Here is a 20500-nt window from a genome sequence, read left to right on the forward strand (position 1 = left end):
ACTATAGTCTATGACCATCCGGGGTTTGTTTCCAGTTTTAACCACCACGACTTGCGCTCTCCATGGACTAGTGCTAGGTTGAATGATCCCTTCCCTGAGGGGCCGCTGAACTTCAGATCGAATAAAGATCCGATCCTCAGCGCTGTAACGTCTGCTCTTGGTTGCGATGGGCTTGCAGCCTGGCACGAGATTCTCGAATAAGGATGGTGGGGTGATTCTGAGTGTCGAGAGGCTACACGTGAAGCGCGCTGGGCAATTTGGAGGCTGCTGTGCTCCCACTGAAAGTGGAGGGAGTGGCCCATCATACTGCAGGGTTACACTCCTCAGGTGGACCATAAAGTCTAGTCCCAGGAGTATCGGAGCGCAAAGGTGTGGTAACACGAGGAGCCTGAAGTTCTCGTAAACTGTGCCCTGCACCGTTAGGTTGACCACGCAGCTCCCTAGCACGGTAACAGACCGGGACCTCGACGCCATCGAAATTGTCTGTCTGACAGTCCGTACTCGGAGACCGCACCGTTTCACGGTGTCAGGGTGAATGAAACTCTCTGTGCTCCCGCTGTCAAACAAACAATGAATTTGGCGTCCAATTACCTCTATGCCCATCATGGACTTGTCGAGTCTGAGAGGCTTGGCCTGGTCCAGGATGACTGACGCCACCATTGGGTCTTGAGTGCAACTGCAGGCAGCTGAGATGGTTGATGATGATGACCCCTGCTGGTCGTCTGTGGTCGGTGCCGACCAAAATGGCTGCGCCCATGGATCGCACGTGATCGGTGGCGCTAAAAGTGGCGGCCCCTGCAGGTCGCACGAGTCTTGCGTCTTCGTCGTCAGGAATGGCGGCGCTCTGGAATCCATCGTGGTGGAAGACCTCGAAGAAGCTGGAGACAAGGAGACAGGCTCTGGAGAATCACACGCCGCGCTGCTATGCTTGGAGGGTGGTTTGGTCCTGCAGACTTTGGCATAATGTCCTTTCTTTCCACACGCGGAGCAAAATACCGTTCTGGCTGGACATCGCTGCCGAGGGTGTTTCGCCAATCCACAGAAGTAACATCGCGGGCCTCCTGGAGCTGCCGCCATCGTCAGGTCCGAGGTTGAAAGCACAATCGCGCAGTTTTTCGGAGCCGCTGGGTAAAGTTGAGTCGGTGGCTGTACTTGCCACGATGTTCCCACGTGGTCGGTGGGGTACGTTTCTAGACTTCTGGAGGCCGTTTCCATTGTGTCAGCCAATTCTACCGTCTTAGCGAGGTCTAGGTTACCTTGCTCTAGCAGCCGAAGGCGAATATATGATGAGCAGATTCCCGCCACGAACGCATCTCGGATCAAGTCGTTCGTATACTGGGCCGCCGACACTGGCTTGCAGTTGCAGGCTCTGACTAGCTGCTGAAGTTCGCGCAGGTACTGTCCTGTCGTTTCGCCGGGCTGCCGCCGTCGAGTGGCTAGAAGGTGTCGAGCATGGATCTCGTTTGGCGGTTTGTTGTACAGTTTCTTAAGTAGTTCGATGGCCCCTTTGTAGTCTTGGGCATCGCGGATTGATGAGTATACGGTGTTGCTTACCCTCGCGTGGAGGACCCGCAGTCTATCAGCGTCGTTTTGAATGGCTGTTGAGGCATCGATGTAGTCTTGAAAACACTTTAACCAATGGTCGAAAGTGTTCGACGCTCCTGCCGCACGTGGATCTAAGGTAAGCCGATCGGGTTTCAACATTTGCTCCATGGTTTTTTTTTTACCAAAATTTTGTTAGTAATAAAATTGATGCGCGATTAAATCACTCGGGAGGCTGGATCGTACCCGGGAAATAAAGGCTTTTATTACTAACAAGAATGGAGCATACTATATACAATACAATCCCAGACTAAAGGGTCTCCAGGCAGTGCAGTGACCTTTATACTTCCCCAGGTAGGCGGAGCCAACTGGAGTGTACCACAGAACAATATCAACAGGTAGAACAGCCCAACCCTAACCCCAACAGTGACAACAGTAACATATCTACAAACGCCATAGTGCTGACCATCTATGGTTCAGTACTCATAGTGGTAACCAACTATGGTTCACCACACAATCATGGCTGTATATAAATTGTAGGGACTGGGCTGTGTGTGTGTATGTATATTTTGTATTGTAGGGACTGGGTTCTGTGTGTGTTTTGTAGGGACTGGGTTCTGTGTGTTTTGTAGGGACTGGGTTCTGTGTGTTTTGTAGGGACTGGGTTCTGTGTGTTTTGTAGGGACTGGGTTCTGTGTGTTTTGTAGGGACTGGGTTCTGTGTGTTTTGTAGGGACTGGGTTCTGTGTGTGTTTTGTAGGGACTGGGTTCTGTGTGTTTTGTAGGGACTGGGTTCTGTGTGTATTGTAGGGACTGGGTTCTGTGTGTATTTTGTAGGGACTGGGTTCTGTGTGTTTTGTAGGGACTGGGTTCTGTGTGTATTGTAGGGACTGGGTTCTGTGTGTATTGTAGGGACTGGGTTCTGTGTGTGTTTTGTAGGGACTGGGTTCTGTGTGTTTTGTAGGGACTGGGTTCTGTGTGTATTGTAGGGACTGGGTTCTGTGTGTTTTGTAGGGACTGGGTTCTGTGTGTATTGTAGGGACTGGGTTCTGTGTGTGTTTTGTAGGGACTGGGTTCTGTGTGTTTTGTAGGGACTGGGTTCTGTGTGTATTGTAGGGACTGGGTTCTGTGTGTTTTGTAGGGACTGGGTTCTGTGTGTATTGTAGGGACTGGGTTCTGGGCAATGTGCCAGATGCTGAGGATGTGACGCCAGATGAGGCGTTAATGTCTCCGCCCTGTGCATGGAGAGGATCCGAGACACACACCCTCTCCTTAGTCCCAGAGAGAGAGGGAGCAGGAAACAGGCAGAGAGTCGGAGCGCAGAACCCCTCTTCCCCCAGCCCTGCCCGCTGTCCCACAGCAAGGTCAGCAGCCGGACTGCTCAGCTGGGAGGGGCAACACCCTAGTCCCCGGCCCCTGTCGGGCTCTCTCTCTGTCTCTCTGTACCAGCAGCGAGTGATGTCTGAACACAGTCCGCTCCGCACAGCCCGCTGCCTGGCCGCAGCAGCCGCTCCGGCTCCCAAAGCCAAGCTCACCCATCCTGGCAAAGCCATCCTGGCGGGTGAGTAACACTGGGAAGGGGAGAGGAGAATATAACACAATGTTTAATAATCACCATATACCCTGTCCCTGTGAAAGGCGTGTTGTTGTGGACTGTGTGTGTGAAAGGGAGATAACAGTCAGTGTGCTTAAACATTGCTGTGACTGGGCTGGGTGCTAGTCTCTGTGGAGATAGCACATCCCAGTTACAAAAGCACACGCTCTGAGGCTGTCCTGCTATCTCTGTGTCTGTGACAAATCAGTGAAATTAAATTTAAAAACCTGGATGTTCTTTTGAAAAACATGAATTTATATTGTGTTCAAATATTTGTGAATCTTTAGCCCATATGTAGGTGGCATTTGTGATAAAGGCATTGTTTGACTTTGCCAATTCAACTTAACTGGTGTTGTCAGGGCTACAACAATTTTGTTTCTTGTTGGTAGTTGGCACTTGTCATTGCCTCGAGCGAGTGGGGGAACCTTTGTATCTCTAAGAAACTTTATTCCTCTGTTTTAGCAATAGTAGTAGGGGACTCGATAGTTAGGGGCACACACAGGCGGTTCTGTGGGTGCGAACGAGACTCCAGGATGGTAGTCTGCCTCCCTGGTGACAGGGTCCTGGATGTCTCTGAGCAGGTAGAAAGCATCCTAAAAGGGGAGGGTAATCAGGCAGACCTCATTGTCCACATTGGTACAAATGACGTAGGCAGAAAGAGCAGGGAGGTCCTGCAAGAGCAATTTAGGGAGTTAGGTAGAAGGCTAAAACCTCTAGGGTAGCAATCTCTGGATTACTCCCCGTACCACGTGCAAGTGAGGCTAGGAACAGGGAGTTTGTGCAGCTGAACACGTGGCTAAAGAACTGGTGCAGGAGGGAGGGTTTCAGATTCGTGGATCACTGGGAAGTCTTCCAGGGAGGATGGGACCTGTACAAGAAGGACGGGTTACACCTGAACTGGAGGGGCACCAATATCCTGGCTGGGAGTTTTGCTAGTGTGGTTCGGGTGGGTTTAAACTAATGTGGCAGGGGGGTGGGGATCAGAACAATAGGTCAGCAAGCGTAGAGACTGGGGACGAGCATGGGGCCAAGACAAGGCTACCTAAGAGGAAGAGCAATCTGGGGGAGGATGAACTCAGTGGGCCTGGAGGTCTGGAGTGCATCTGCTTCAATGCAAGGAGCGGAACAGGCAAGACAGATGAACTTAGAGCCTTAATGCATGCGCGGAACTTGGATGTGGTTGCAGTGACAGAGACTTGGTTAAAAGGACAGGACTGGCAGCTGAATATTCCGGGGTATAAGTGCTTTAGGCGAGACAGAGGAGGGGCTAGAAGAGGTGGGGGAGTAGCAATATTGGTTAGGGAGCATATTACAGCGGTACAGAGGGTGGACAATTTGGAAGGATCATGTAACGAGACACTGTGGGTAGAGCTCAGAAACAGGAAGGGCGCAGTCACTATGCTGGGGGTATACTACAGGCCTCCCAACAGCCCACGGGAAGTTGCGGAACAGATATGTAAGGAGATTCTGGACAGGTGTGGAAAAAATAGGGTTGTTGTAGTGGGAGACTTTAATTTCCCTCATAGACTGGAAATCCCTTGGGGCTGGGGGGTCCGGACGGGGAGGAATTTGTAAAATGTGTCCAGGAAGGTTCTTTGGAACAATATGTTGATAGTCCAACTACAGAGGGGGCTATACTAGATCTGGTACTGGGGAATGAGCCCGGTCAGGTCATCAAAGTTTCAGTGGGGGAACATGTGGCGAACAGTGACCACAATTCTGTAAACTTTCGGATAGTCATGGAAAAGGATGAGTGTTGTCCTATGGGTAAGGTGCTGAATTGGGGGAAGGCTAACTACAGCCGGATTAGGCAGGATTTGGTGGCTGTTGATTGGGAGAGGCTGTTCGAGGGTAAATCCACATCTGGCATGTGGGAGCCTTTTAAGGAGCAGTTGATAGGAGTGCAGGACAGGCATGTGCCTGTAAAAAAGGACAGGAAAGGTAGGATTCGAGAGCTATGGATAACCAGAGAAATTGTGGGTCTAATCAAAAAGAAAAAAGAGGCATACATAAGGCCCAGGCAGCTAAAAACAGATGAAGCACTGGAGGACTACAAAGAAAGTAGAAAAGAACTCAAACAGGGAGTTAGAAGGGCAATAAGGGGTTACGAAATGTCCTTGGCAGACAGGATTAAGGAGAATCCCAAGGCATTTTATGCATACGTCAGGAACAAGAGGGTTGTCAGAGAAAGAGTCGGACCTCTCGGGGACAAAGGAGGGGAATTGTGCTTAGAACCCAAGGAAGTAGTTGAGATCCTAAATGAATACTTTGCATCAGTATTCACAAAGGAGAGGGACATGTTGATTGGTAGTGTCTCAGAGGGATGTGTAGACCCGTTAAAACGAATTGCAATTACAAGGGAGGAAGTGTTAGGTGTTTTAGGAAGCATTAAGGTAGACAAATCCCCAGGGCCAGATGGCATCTGTCCTAGATTAATGAGAGAGACAGGAGATGAAATTGCTGGGCCTCTAACAGAAATCTTTGTTTCTTCATTGGACACAGGTGAGGACCCAGAGGATTGGAGGATAGCAAATGTGGTCCCGTTATTTAAGAAGGGTAGCAAGGATAACCCGGGTAATTATAGGCCAGTGAGCTTGACGTCCGTGGTAGGGAAATTGTTGGAGAAGATTCTTAGAGATAGGATCTATACACATTTAGAACTGAATAGTCTCATTAGCGATAGACAACATGGTTTTGTATGAGGGAAGTCATGCCTCACAAATTTGGTTGAGTTTTTTGAGGAGGTGACAAAAATGATTGACGAGGGAAGGGCTGTGGATGTCGTCTACATGGATGTTAGTAAAGCATTTGACAAGGTCCCTCATGGCAGGCTGGTGCAAAAGGTTAAATCTCACGGGATCAAAGGTGAACTAGCTAGATGGGTACAGAACTGGCTCGGCCACAGAAGACAGGGTAGCAATGGAGGGGTCCTTTTCTGATTGGAGGTCGGTGACTAGTGGTGTTCCGCAGGGCTCTGTACTGGGACCTCTGCTGTTTGTGATATATATAAATGATTTGGAAGAAGATGTAGCTGGTCTGATTAATATGTTTGCGGACGACACAAAGATTGCTGGAGTTGCGGATAGTGATGAACATTGTCAGAGAATACAGCAGGATATAGATAGGCTGGAAAATTGGGCGGAGAAATGGCAGATGGAATTTAATCCAGATAAATGCGAAGTGATGCATTTTGGTAGATCTAATGCAGGGGGAGCTATACAATAAATGGCAGAACCATCAGGAGTATAGACGCACAGAGTGATCTGGGTGTACAAGTCCACAGATCCTTAAAGGTGGCAACACAGGTGGAAAAGGTGGTGAAGAAGGCATATGGCATGCTTGCCTTTATTGGACGGGGCATAGAATATAAAAGTTGGCATATGATGTTGCAGTTGTATAGAACGTTGGTTAGGCCACATTTGGAATACTGCTTCCAGTTCTGGTCGCCACACTACCAGAAGGACGTGGAGGCTTTGGAGAGAATGCAGAAAAGGTTTACCAGGATGTTGCCTGGTATGGAGGGTATTAGCTATGGGGTGAGATTGAGTAAACTGGAGTTGTTCTCCCTGGAGAGACGGAGGTTGAGGGACGACCTAATAGAAGTATATAAAATTACGAAGGGCATAGATAGGGTGAACAGTTGGATGATTTTTCCCAGGTCGGAAATGACAAACACAAGGGGTCACAAGTTCAAGGTAAGGGGGGCAAGGTTCAATACTGATATGCGGGGGACGTATTTTACACAGAGGCTGGTGGGGGCCCGGAATGCACTACCAAGCAAGGTGGTTGAGGCAGACACGCTAGGATCATTTAAGACTTATCTAGATAGCCACATGAACAGACTGGGAATAGAGGGATACAAACGGATGGTCTAGTTAGGAACACATGATCGGTGCAGGCTTAGAGGGCCGAAGGGCCTGTTTCTGTGCTGTATTGTTCTTTTTAGAGACTTATAAGATTCTAACAGGACGAGACAGGGTAGATGCAAGGAGGATGTTCCCGATGGTGGGGGAATCCAGAACCAGGGGTCACAGTCTGAGGATTCAGGGTAGACCATTTAGGACGGGGATGAGGAGACATTTCTTCACCCAAAGAGTGGTGAGCCTGTGGAATTCATTACCACAGGAAGTAGTTGATGCCAAAACATTGAATGTATTCAAGAGGTGATTGGATATAGCACTTGGGGCGAATGGGATCAAAGGTTATGGGGAGAAAGCAGGATTAGGCTATTGAGTTGGATGATCAGCCATGATCGTAATGAATGCTGGAGCAGGCTCGAAGGGCTAAATGGCCTCCTCCAGTTCCTATTTTCTGTTATACTCGCCCTTTCCTCATCCCCAATGCCTTTACTTTCCCCCCTCTTCCCTGCAGTGCTGACTTGTGCAGGGCTCCCTTCTCTGCTCCTGCACCCAATAGACATATGAATTAGGAGCAGGAGTAGGCCACTCGGCCCATCAGGCCTGCTCCACCATTCAATGAGATCATGGGTTTGATTTGATTTATTATTGTCACATGTAAAGTATTGTTTCTTGCACCGTATACAGACAAATCATAAAAGCAAATTACTGCGGATGCTGGAATCTGAAACCAAAGGAGAAAATGCTGGAAAATCTCAGCAGGTCTGGCAGCACCTGTAAGGAGAGAAAATGGCTGACGTTTCGAGTCCAGATGACCCTTTGTCAAACCGTTCATAGAGAAGGAAACGAGAGAGTGCAGAATGTAGTGTTATAGTTTGCTATGGTGTAGAGAAAGATTAACTTATGTGAGGTAAGTCCATTCAAAAGTCTGATGGCAGCAGGGAAGAAGCTGTTCTTGAGTCGGTTGGTACGTGACCTCAGACTCTTGTCTTTTTCCCAATGGAAGAAGGTGGAAGAGAGAATGTCCGGGGTGTGTATGCTGGCTGCTTTTCCGAGGCAACGGAAAGTGTAGACAGGGTCCATGGATGGGAGGCGGGTTTGCGTGATGGACTGGGCTGTTCTATTTGGGACCTTACTGCACATTCTCACCTATCTCCGGTAATCTTGCACCCCCTCACTTATCAAGAATCGATCTGCCTTAACTTTGCCTCCACTGCCTTTTCAAAGACTCGCGACCCTCCTGAGTGGTAAAAAATTCCGCTTATCTCTCTCTTAACCAATGCGTCTTTGGACAGCAGTTCTCCTGCTCCCTGTTTATGTAATGTCCTCCTGCCCTCCAACCATAGAATCCCTACGGTGCAGAAAGAAGCCATCCGGCGCATTGAGCCTGCACTGACTCTCCAAAAGAGCATCCTGCCCAGGCCCGTCCTGTCCCATCACCCTGTACATTTATCACGGCCAATCCACCTAACCTGCACATTAGATTGTGGGAGGAAACCAGAGGAGACCCACGCAGACACGGGGAGAACATGCAGACTCCGCACAGACTGTGACCCAAGGCTGAAATTGAACCTGGGTCCCTGGTGCCGTGAGACAGCAGTGCTAACCACTGTCACCAGGCTACCCAAGATCTTTGCACATCACTCCACCAGTGGTGACCACACTACCTCAGCCATAAGCTCTAGAATTCCCACACACACTCAACCTCTAAATTATTCCTTGTTAAAGTTTTGGATTAGTGTCCCCTGATGTGATCGGAATGCCACATGTTGTCAGAAAATCAGTCCTGGAACTGGTTTAGTTGTGGAGGTCTTGTAGATCGGGAGGTAATGCCCCTGTCTCTATGCCTGAGATTTTAGGACCTCTTGGTTCAATCAGCCTTCTAACACTTGCTCGCTATTTCCCAATGGGAAAAGAAGATATCAAACGAACAAGTAACTTAAGATATTGTGGGTGGCACAGTGGTTAGCATTGGTGCCTCTCAGTGCCAGGGACCCGGGTTCAATTCTGACCTTGGGCAACTGTGTGCAGACTCCACACATTCTCCCCATGTCTGCGTGGGTTTCCTCTGGGTGCTCCGGTTTCCTCCCACGCTCCAACGATGTGCGGGTTAGGTGGGTTGGCCATGCTAAATTGCCCCTTCGTGCCAGGGGGAGCAGTCGGGTAAATGCGTGGGGTTACAGGGATGACCTTTGACAAAGGGTCGTCTGGACTCGAAACGTCAGCTCTTTTCTCTCCTTACAGACGCTGCCAGACCTGCTGAGATTTTCCAGCAATTTGTCTTTTAGTTTCAGATTCCATCATCCGCAGTAATTTGCTTTTATCCATTTGTTACGGCGATAGGGTCTGGGTGGGATTGTTGTCGGTGCGGGCTCAATGGGCGGAATGGCCTCCTTCTGGACTGTAGGGATTCTATGAGGAGATTTGATAAAGTTTTTCAAAATGATGCAGGATATGGCCAGAGTAGACGGGGAGAAACTGGGGAAGGATTGAGATGATGTGGAGATGCCGGCGTTGGATACGAAGGATTGAGAACCGGAGGGCACAGGTTTGAGGTAATTGGCAATAGAGGTTACAGCGAGATGATTTCACACAGCGAGTGGCTAGAATCCAGAGTGTGCTGCCTGAGTGCATGCTGGAGGCAGGTTCAACCGAGGCATTGCGTGGGGAGGGGGGAGAGGTAATTAGATTACCTAAAAAGGAGAAAATAAGTAGGGCTATGGGGAGAGGGCAGGAAAGTGGCACTTTGGAAAGCTGGCACAGTCACGATGGGCTAAATGGCCTCCTCCTGTACTGTAACAATTCTGTGATTTGGAAAAGAAGCAATCAAAGTCAATATCCCATGATCGGGACCAGGATTCCCAACTGATTCCAGCCCAAGGATGCAGATGCTAACTTGTGATGTTTCCGCCCTATCCACCATGGGCGGCACGGTGGTACAATGGTTAGCATCGCTGCCCCTCAGTACCAGGGACCCGGGTTCAATTCCGCTCTCGGGTCACTGTCTGTGCGGAGTCTGCACGTTCTCCCCGTGTCTGCGTGGGTTTTCCTCCGGGTGCTCCGGTTTCCTCCCACAGTCCAAAGATGTGTGGGTTGATTGGCCATGCTAAATTGCCCCTTAGTGTCAGGGGATTAGGACTGTAAATGCGGGTTAGGGACCCTGGGTGGGATTGTTGTTGGTGCAGGCTCGATGGGCCAAATGGCGGCCTCCTGCACTGTAGATTCTATCCATGCTATGCAAAGGTCCGAAAATATTGAAATCCAGTGATGTAGCCTAGACCAAAGGATGGAGTAAAGAGGCCAAACATTTGAACTGTCAGTTGATTTAAGATTAGCAATGAAGAGCAGAGGCCAGACCGAGCTGGCGGAGGACAAAAGAGGAACCGGGAGCTCAAAATCTTCCAGAGACTTTGCCTTGTGTTCAGAGTTTAACAATATCATTAAACTAGATTATCTGATCATTTACCTTATTATTATTATTTATGGGAGTTTGCTAATCACCCATTGCCTGATATCTTTCCTACGTTACTTCAAAAGCATGTCACTAGCTGTGAAGGGTTTCAACAGTCCAGCACTCCCTCAGCACTGCACCGGAGAATGAGCTCAAATGTTTGGAGTGAGAATTGAACCTTCAACCTTCGAACTAAAGGAGATGGGCCATGGTTAATACCTCCAGGAAAGCAGAACGGGAATATTTCTCCTATACCCAGTAACAAGCACAGATGACAGTACAATTTACTGAGTAAGGGTTAGGGTGTAATGAAAAGCCTTCAACCTGCATTGGTGTGAATATTTGTATTTACTTGCCACGTTTTTATGACTTGATTTTGGCTGTCGTTCTTGGCTGAGTTGGTAGCACTCTCTCATTTCCGAGTCAGTAGGCAGACAGTTCGAGTCACGTTCTAGTGATTTGAGTGCATGATGGTGGCTGACTGTCCGATTCAGGAGTGCTGCACTGTCGGAAGTGCCATCTTTTGGATGAGACGTAAAACCGAGAGCTATTTTGTCTGTGCGGAATGAACAAACAGTGTGGCACTGTTTAAAGTTTTTTATTAGTGTCACCAGTGGACTTACATGAACACTGCAATGAAGTTATTGTGAAGATCCCCTAGTCGCCACACTCCAGCGCCTGTTCGGGTACACCTGAGGGAGAATTTAGCACGGCCAATGCACCCTAACCAGCACGTCTTTGGGACTGTGGGAGGAAACGAGAGCACCCGGAGGAAACGCACGCAGACACGGGGAGAACGTGCAGACTCCGCATAGACAGTGACCCAAGCCGGGAATTGAACCTGAGTCCCTGGTACTGTGAGGGAGCAGTGCTAACCACTGTGCCACCGTGCCGCCCTATGAAGAAGAGCCAGGAGGTCCGCGATTACACTTGCTGATGTTTCCTTGGTCTAGTTGGTGTCTATTTTGTATCTCTGTCCCTTGTTCAGGAGTCACCCAAAAAGTGGAAACAGTTTCTCCTCCTGCACATTGGACTTCTATCCTCCTAGACCCTCCTGTGCTACCTTGCTTGATCTTGCTTGAAAATGTTTTCTACATTTCTCTTTCCCCGTGACTCTATATTATTTGTTCTGTATGGAGAGCAGGACTCCACAAAGGACTCCAGGTACCACCTAAACATCATTCTAGATAAATTTTACATGATCTTAGTGCTTTCTTTAGAAACCAATCTTATTTGATTTATTATTGTCACATCTATTGGGATATAGTGAAAAGTATTGTTTCCTGCATATAGATCTTTCCACAAACAATGAGATGGTCAAGTTAATTTTGTTTTAGTGCAGTTTGCTGAGGAATAACAGTTGTAATTCTACTATGTTTAAAATCCTTTCTCTGCTTCCCCCCCACAATATTTAGGGGCCACTTGGCCTGGATTACAGATTTATAGAATCTTTACAGTGCAGGAGGAGGCCATTCGGCCCATCGAGTCTTTTGATTTTGATTTGATTTATTATTGTCACATGTATTAGGATACCGTGAAAAGTTGTTTCTCGCACGCTTTACAGACAAGACAAAACATAACATACATAGAGGAGGAAAGGCGAGAGTGCAGAATGTAGTGTTACAGTCATAGCTAGGGTGTAGAGAAAGATCAACTTAATGCAAGGTAAGTCCATTCAAAAGTCTGATGGCAGCAGGGAAGAAGCTGTTCTTGTGTCGGTTGGTACGTGTCTTCAGACTTTTGTATCTTTTTCCTGACAGAAGAAGGTAGAAGAGAGAATGTCCAGGGTGCGTGAGAGTATGTCCTCCACTACGTTTCCTGAAGTCGATGACTATCTCCTTCGTTGACATTGAGGGCGAGATTATTGTCACTGCAACAGTTCACCAGATTCTCTATCTCATTACTGTACTCTGTCTCGTCATTGTTTGAGATCTGACCCACTACGGTGGTGTCATCAGCAAACTTGAAAATCGAGTTGGAGGGGAATTGGCCACGTAGTCATGGGTGTGTAAGGAGTAGTAAGGGGTTGAGAACACAGCCCTGTGGAGCACTGGTGTTGAGGATGATCGTGGAGGAGGTCTGCACTGATGCTGCGACAGAGCATCCCACCAAGGCCCTGTCCCCATAACCCCACATATTTACTCCGATAATTCCCCCTAACCTATCCATCTTGGGACACTAAAGGATAATTTAACATGGCCAATCCACCTAACCTGCACATCTTTGTATTATATTGATGTAACTAATGAAACATTGGTCCCAGAGCAAGTGTGTGTATAGCCTATCTTGTCAGAGTGCCAGTTTCAGAGTTGCCGGATGTTACAGATTTTCGGGGAAGGATAATCCCTTACTACAATTCCTGTGCAATTTAATATTAACAAGAGGTGTGTTTCTGCTTTTCCCAGCCATTTGGCTTCACTGCTGCCTTGCCAATGAAAAGAATGTAGGCGAGGGATTCCTGCATTTATAGAGAACTGCTTCACATCAAGAACAATAATGTTGTTCATCTCAGGAACATTAATCAGACAAAAAATTGGCATTGAGAGCCAGAGGTGGTATTGGCCCAAAGCTCGATCCAAGAGGCAGGATTTAAGCAACGTCTCGGAGGCGAGGTCGAGAGTTTGAAGTTTATTTGTTAGTGTCTCAAGTAGGCTTACATTAACAATGAAGTTACTGTAAAAATCCCCTAGTCACCACACTTCAGTGCCTGTTTGGCTACACCGAGGGGCAATTTAGCATGGTCAGTGCACCTAACCAGCACGTCTTTTGGACTGTGGGAGGAAACTGGAGCACCCGGAGGAAACCCACGCAGACATGGAGAGAACATACAGTCTCCACACAGACAGCGATCCAGGCCAGGAATCGAACCCAGGTCCTTGCCGCTGCGAGGCAGCAGTGCTAACCACTGTGCCAAATTAGGGAGGGAATTCCAGAGCTCAGAGCCAGTGCAGCTGAAGTTACCAGTGGTGGGGTGACTGAAATGGGGGTTGGGGTTGGGTGTTGAAGAGCCCAGACTTAAAGGAGTGACAAGATGTTGGTGGCGATTAGAAAATGGGGTTTTAAAGCCAGAATGCAAATTCGAAAATTGCGGTGTTGCCAGCAAACACCGGGGGCGGTGTGTGAACGGGATTTGGTGCAAGTTACAGCAGAGGTGCATCGTTAAGTGTCTTGAGCACCGTAAATGATACAGCAAATGATAATCATGGGAAATGACATTACGGGGTTAGATCCACTTTGTAATCTGCATGCTTTGGTTGCTGTTGCTGGAATAGCAGATGTGCTATGGGCCATACAGGGCGGGTGTAACATCAGCGCATGTCCAATGTCGTTTGTCCAGTGTGTAAATGTTTGATCTTGCTGTGAAATATGTGCTATGGGGATGTCTGTGAAATGCTTGAATAAGAGCATAACTAGGAGGAGGAGGCCATTCGGCCCCTTGAACCTGATCTGCCATTTAATGTGATCATGGCTGATCGTTTAGCTCAGCCCAACTTTCCCATCCTCTCCCCACGTCACTTATCGTCCAAAAAATGATCGCACTCAGTCTCAAACATAATAATTGATTGAGCACCCACAGCTCGATGGTGTACAGACTTCTAATGATTCATCGTGGAGATATTTCCCATTCCCGTCCTGAATGGCTGAGACTTGGTTATCGGTTCAATACCCAGGGGGGAACCAGTCTCTCCGCCTGTAAAACCTGCTGAGAATTTGAAACATTTCAATGAGATCACCTTTCATTCTTCTAAACTTCAAACAATATCAGCCCATTCTACATAACTTCTCCTTCGAGGACAACCAGGAACCAATCTCGTGAACCCTCAAACCCCATACTTGGCTGGCCTTTCCTTAGATAAGGAGATCAAAACCGTAAACAGTGTTCCAGGTGCTGTCTTGTCAAAGCCTTATATAATTGCAGCAAGATAACCATACTCAAAGACTCTACCCCCTTTGCAATAAAGGCTACCAAGCGATTTGCCTTCCTAATTGTTGCAGCGGTATGTTAACTTTGATTCAAGGATACCTAAATTTATTTGCATATCAGCATTTACTAGTCTCTTGCCTTTTTTAAAATCTGCTTTTCCATTTTCCTCCCAGTGTAAAGAAGTTGATTTGATTTATTATTGCCACATGTATTAACATGCAGTCAAAACTATTGTTTCTTGCACGCTATACAGACAAAACATACCGTTCATAGAGAAGGAAACGAGAGTGCGCAGAATGTAGTGTTACTGTCATAGCTAGGGTGTAGAGAAAGATCAACTTAATGCAAGGTAGGTCCATTCAAAAGTCTGACAACAGCAGGGAAGAAGCTGTCCTTTCCTCTTGCTGTCCACTCAAGTAGTCTATGTCTGTTTTACTGCCCCTTTGTATCCTCCTCACAGCTCACTTTTCCACCTAACTTTTTATATCATCAGCCAGCTTGGATATATCTCACATTCTGCCCCTTCATCGAAACCATTGATAGGATGCAGATGACTGAGGTCCAGGCATCGATTCTTTAGACCTTCCCACAAATGACCTCTTTATTCCTACTCTGTTTTCTGTCCACTAACCCATCCTCATCCTATTCCAGTCCATTCGCCCTAATCTACTGTCACAATTCCTTGTGTGACATCTTAGTGGATGCCTTCTGAAAATCCAAATACCCTGCATCTACTGGGGTCCCCTTTTATTCTGCTAGTTACAACCTCCAAGTTCTAATGGACTTCTACCAGTGTTATTTCTTAGCTGCATACAAACCGATCTACATCTTCATGTTTTAGACTAAGATCCTTTCTCTTGGTGGCTTTTATCTCATCCTAATTATAGAATGTCTCCAGTGCAGAAGTAGACCATGCAGCCCATTGAGGCTGCACCGACTCTCCGATGCAGCATCCCACACACACCCTATCCCCGTAACCCCCCCCGCTAATCCTTAACCTACATATCTTGGGACACTAAGGGGGCAATTTAGCATGGCCAATCCATCTAACCTGCACATCTTTGGAGTGTGGGAGGAAACCGGAGCACCCAGAGGAAACCCACGGGGAGAAAGTGCAAACTCCTCACAGACTGGAATTGTACCCGGGTCCCTGGCGCTGTGAGGTAGCTGTGCTAACCACTGTGCCGCCCATCATGTTGGTTATCTTTTCTAAAAATCATGCACCTTGGAATGCTTAGTCCTCAACCTTGGACCTCTGCAGCCATGTCTTATTAATGACAAATAGATCAAACCTATTTATCTTTATGTGCCACATATTGGCAAATGTTTCATGCATTCAGATGTAACGCTTTTAATTTTATCTTGACTATTTTTTCCTGATGGAGCCTTGGTAATCCTGTAACGCTGTTAATAATCTCTGTCTCTTCCTGACACAATCTGCTCCATTGTCCCACACAACCTTTGACTTTTCTCTTTAGACTTGTAAACTTGCACTTACTTTTCCCCCTCCCTCCTCCGTGTAGTCTAAAGCCTCATCTACTGTCCTATCTCAATAGGTCAACTTAATAGGTCATTGATCCCAGCCTGAGCTAAATGGAGTTGGTCCCAGTAAAACACTCTCTCAGTACTGATACCCCTGGCTGGCTGTCACACCATCCTTTCAGCCATTCATTTAAACCTCAAAGCTGTTTGTCTCTCTCTGCCAGTTTGCGTGTGGCTTGTGTAATAGAGATGATTACATTTTTGAGGTTCAGCTTTTTAATTTGTACCTAATTCCTCAATCTCCCTCAACAAATCATCAGTCTGAGTCCTTCGAATGTCATGAGTTCCTGCCTTGACCACAATATGTGTCTCTCATAGAATCACAGCATGGAAACAGGCCCTCCGGCCCAACTTGTCCATGCCACCCATTTGTTTTAAAGCTAGTCCCAATTGCCTGCATTTGGCCACCATATCCCTCTAGACCGCAATCAATAAGGATAAGCAACAACACCACCTCCACGATCATCCTCAACCCCGGTGCCCCACAAGGCTGTGTTCTCAGTCCCTTACTATACTCCTTATACACCTATGACTGTGTGGCTAAATTCCCCTCCAATTCGACTTTCAAGTTTGCTGATGACACCACAGCTGTGAGTCGGATCTCAGACGATGGTGAGACAGAGAACAGGAATGAGATAGAGAATCTGGTGAACTGGTGCAGCAACAATAATCTCTCCCTCAATGTCAACAAAACGAAGGAGATTGTCGTTGACTTCAGGAAGCGTAAAGGAGAACATGCCCCTGTCTACATCAACAGGGACAGAGTAGAAAGGGTCGCGAGCTTCAGGTTTTTAGGTGTCCAAATCACCAACAACCTGTCCTGGTTTCCCCCATGCTGACACTATAGTTAAGAAAGCCTACCAACGCCTCTACTTTCTCAGAAGACTAAGGAAATTTGGCATGTCAGCTATGTCTCTCTCCAACTTTTCCAGATGCACCATAGAAAGCATTCTTTCTGGCTGTATCACAGCTTGGTATGGCTCCTGCTCTGCCCAAGACCGCAAGGAACTACAAAAGGTCATGAATGTAGCCCAATCCATCACGCAACCAGCCTCCTATCCATTGATTCTGTCTACACTTCCTGCTGCCAACATAATTGAGGACCCCACGCACCTTGGACATTCTCTCTTCCACCTTCTTCCTTCGGGAAAAAGATACAAAAGTCTGAGGTCACGTACCAACCGACTTGAGAACAGCTTCTTCCCTGCTGCTGTCAGGCTTTTGAATGGACCTACCTTGCATGAAGTTGATCTTTCTCTACACCCTAGCTATGACTGTAACACTATATTCTACACTCTCTCGTTTCCTTCTCTTTGAACAGTATGCTTTGTCTGTATAGCGTGCAAGAAACAATACTTTTCACTGCATGTTAATACATGTGACAAATCAACTCAAATCAAATCTATACCCATCTTACCCATGTAACTGTCTAAATGCTTTTTAAGAGACAAAATTATACCCGCCTCTACTACTACCTCTGGCAGCTTGTTCCAGACACTCACTACCCTCTGTGTGGAAAAAATTGCCCCTCTGGACCTTTTGTATCTCTCCCCTCTCACCTTAAACCTATGCCCTCTAGCTTTAGACTCCCCTACCTTTGGGAAAGGATGTTGACTATCTATCTGATCTATGCCCTTCATTATTTTATGGATGTTGTCCAAGTTCTGCTGTCAAGGGAGACAGACTATTTTTTCCCTTTGTACACTCGAGTACAGGAAAGGTAGTTTTAAGCTTGAGCTCTTGAACAAGATGGCTTCTCTTTGGCTAGACCTGGTGTTCCGTGTATCCTTGCTGTGACTTGTCCTGTTCCCATTTCCTCCTTTGACCGATTAACAACAGCAGGTATGGATATGGGGGAGACAGCAAGAGAAAGGTGCTTGTGAATGCAGATCAGTTTATTCGAGCTCTCAGTTCTGTAGTCCCATTGATCCAAAATGACATGATAGAGGAGGCGATGGTCTAGTGGTATTATCACTGGACTATTAATCCAGAAACTCAGCTAATATTCTGGGGACCTGGGTTCGAATCCCGCCTCGGCAGCTGGTGGAATTTAAACGCAATAAAAATATCTGGAATTAAGAATCTACTGATGACTATGAATCGATTGTTGGAAAAATCCATCTGGGGTTCACTAATGTCCTTTAGGGAAGGAAATCTGCCATCCTTACCTGGTCTGGCCTACATGTGATTCCAGAATCACATCAATGTGGTTGACTCTCAGCTGCCCTCGGGCAACTAGGGATGGGCAATAAATGCTGGCCAGCCAGCGACGCCCGTGTCCCACGAATGAATAAAAGAAAACAAGATAGAGGGGTTAGGGAGATTTGTACGGGGCATAGACCAGGCATCCATGATGATGGCGTCAACTTAATGGTAATGTTACAGAATTCATCATCTAGGTGCCAGGACTAATTCTGCAAGAACTCCAGTTCAAATCTCCCCATTGGTGTCTGGGGAATTTATATTCAGGTAATTAAATAAGAGTCATAGAATCCCTACAGTGCAGAAGGAGGCCATTTGGCCCATCAAGTCTGCACTGACCGCAATCCCACCCAGGCCCTATTCCCGTAACTCCACATGTTTACCCTGCTAATCCCCCTGACACTAGGGTCAATTTAGCATGGCCAATCAACCTAACCTGCACGTCTTTGGATTGTGGGAGGAAACCCATACAGGCACGGGGAGAATGTGCAACCTCCACACAGACAGTGACCCGGGGCTGGAATTGAACCCGGGTCCCTGATGTTGTGAGGCAGCAGTGCTGACCACTGTGCCACCGAGCTAGCATCTGTAATGGTGATCGTGAAACTCTCAACTTGTCATTTAAAAACTCACCCAGTTCATTTTGGGGAAGGAAATCTGCCATCTTTACCCGGTCTGTCCTATATGTGACTCCAGACCCACAGCAATGTGGTTGACCTTTGGCTATCCAGTGAAATGGCCTGGTGAGCCACTTGGTTGTCAAAGGTGCTCACTACCACCCCCTCAAGGGCAGTTGGGGAAGGGCAGTCAATACTGTCCTTGCCAATGATACCCACGCCCTGTGTGAGTGAGTGAATTTAATTTTTAAAAAACTAAACTGGGTGAATGGCCTGTTTCTGTGCCGTGGACTCAAAATAAATTTAGTTGTCCTCGGATAGTGGCGACTCTCCAAGTGAGATGATTGAAACTAGGAGTTTCACGTGTTGTGTGGGAAATTCCTCACTAGAGTAGGATTCTTATAGCTCCGTGATGTGGGTGGGAGAGAGAAAGTATTCCAACATTCCAGAAAGGAGTCCTGGAGCGAGACAGTGATGGATATATGCCCTTGACTGGAAAATATTTCTTTAAGTTAGGTGCACAGTTGTTCAACTGGTATCATGTTGAATAACGCAACACATGTGAATGGCAGTGTAAATTGAGAGTGTCTTTTTTTGACCGCAGTCATGTTCTTCATGTAACCCTGTGGCTGGAGTAAAACCTGAAGGTGACGACCAGCAAAGCCTGGCAAGTTTCTAAGTGCAGTAAGAAGTCTAACAACACCAGGTTAAAGTCCAACAGGTTTATTTGGTAGCTTTTGATGGCTTTTGTGGCTTTTGATGGCTAGTGGCTTTTGCTACCAAATAAACCTGTTGGACTTCAACCTGGTGTTGTTAGACTTCTTACTGTGTTTACCCCAGTCCAACGCTGGCATCTCCACATTTCTAAGTTTCCAGATCATCAACAACCTGTCCTGGTCCTCCCACGCTGACACTATAGTTGAGAAACCCCACCAAAGCCTCTACTTTCTCAGGAGGCTAAGGAAACTTGGCATGTCCGCTACGACTCCCACCAACTTTTACAGATGCGCCGTAGAAAGCATTCTTTCTGGTTGTATCACAGCTTGGTATGGCTCCTGCTCTGCCGAAGACTGCAAAAAACTACAAAAAGTCGTGAATGTAGCAGTGTCTCCCATCCATTGACTGTGTCTATACATCCCGCTGCCTCGGAAAAGCAACCAGCATAATTGAGGAACCCATGCAACCCGGACATTCTCTCTTCCACCTTTCCTCTGTTGGAAAAAAGATACAAAAGTCTGAGACCACATACCAACCGACTCAAGAACAACTTCTTCCCCGCTGCTGTCAGACTTTTGAATGGACCTACCTCGCATTAAGTTGATCTTTCTCTACACCCTGGCTATGACTGTAACGCTACATTCTGCATCCTCTCCTTCCCTTTTCTATGAACGGTATGCTTTGTATAGCGCGCAAGAAACAATACTTTTCACTGTATACTAATACATGTGACAAATCAAATCAACTTTGTCACTGGGATCTCTCTTTTGCAGCTGGCATCACTGAAAGTACGATTATATAAACAACAGGCTTGTGTTTCCATCCAGCCTCCTGAGGTAGCTCAGAGCCAGTGTCGTTGCCAAGCCTGGTCAAGGAAGTTAGTTGCAAGTTACAGATGTTGCAACATTTGACAAAGAGGAGACTTTAAAGAGAGTCTTTGAGGAGGAGGGTGCACAAATCATTCAAGGTGCCCAGGCAAATTGATAAGGAAGTTAAGATAGCCTGTTGGATATTTGGCTTTGTGAATTGAGGAATCGAAAGCAAAAATGAGGAA

At 47.2% G+C, this 20500-nt stretch overlaps 1 protein-coding gene across 1 annotated transcript in view; it reads left to right on the forward strand.

The window, feature by feature from the left end:
• The first annotated feature begins 2798 nt into the window (after window positions 1-2798).
• The window catches only part of LOC144502292 (tricarboxylate transport protein B, mitochondrial-like), a 68128-nt gene continuing 50426 nt past the window's right edge, over window positions 2799-20500 (forward strand). The window contains exon 1 of the mRNA XM_078226105.1: window positions 2799-3102. Within this exon, the coding sequence (XP_078082231.1) occupies window positions 3000-3102 (103 nt within the window). The 5' untranslated portion in view covers window positions 2799-2999. The remainder of the gene's footprint in view (window positions 3103-20500) is intronic.

Source organism: Mustelus asterias, chromosome 13 (genome assembly GCF_964213995.1).
Source record: "Mustelus asterias chromosome 13, sMusAst1.hap1.1, whole genome shotgun sequence".
In the NCBI taxonomy this organism is placed as follows: Eukaryota; Metazoa; Chordata; class Chondrichthyes; order Carcharhiniformes; family Triakidae; genus Mustelus; species Mustelus asterias.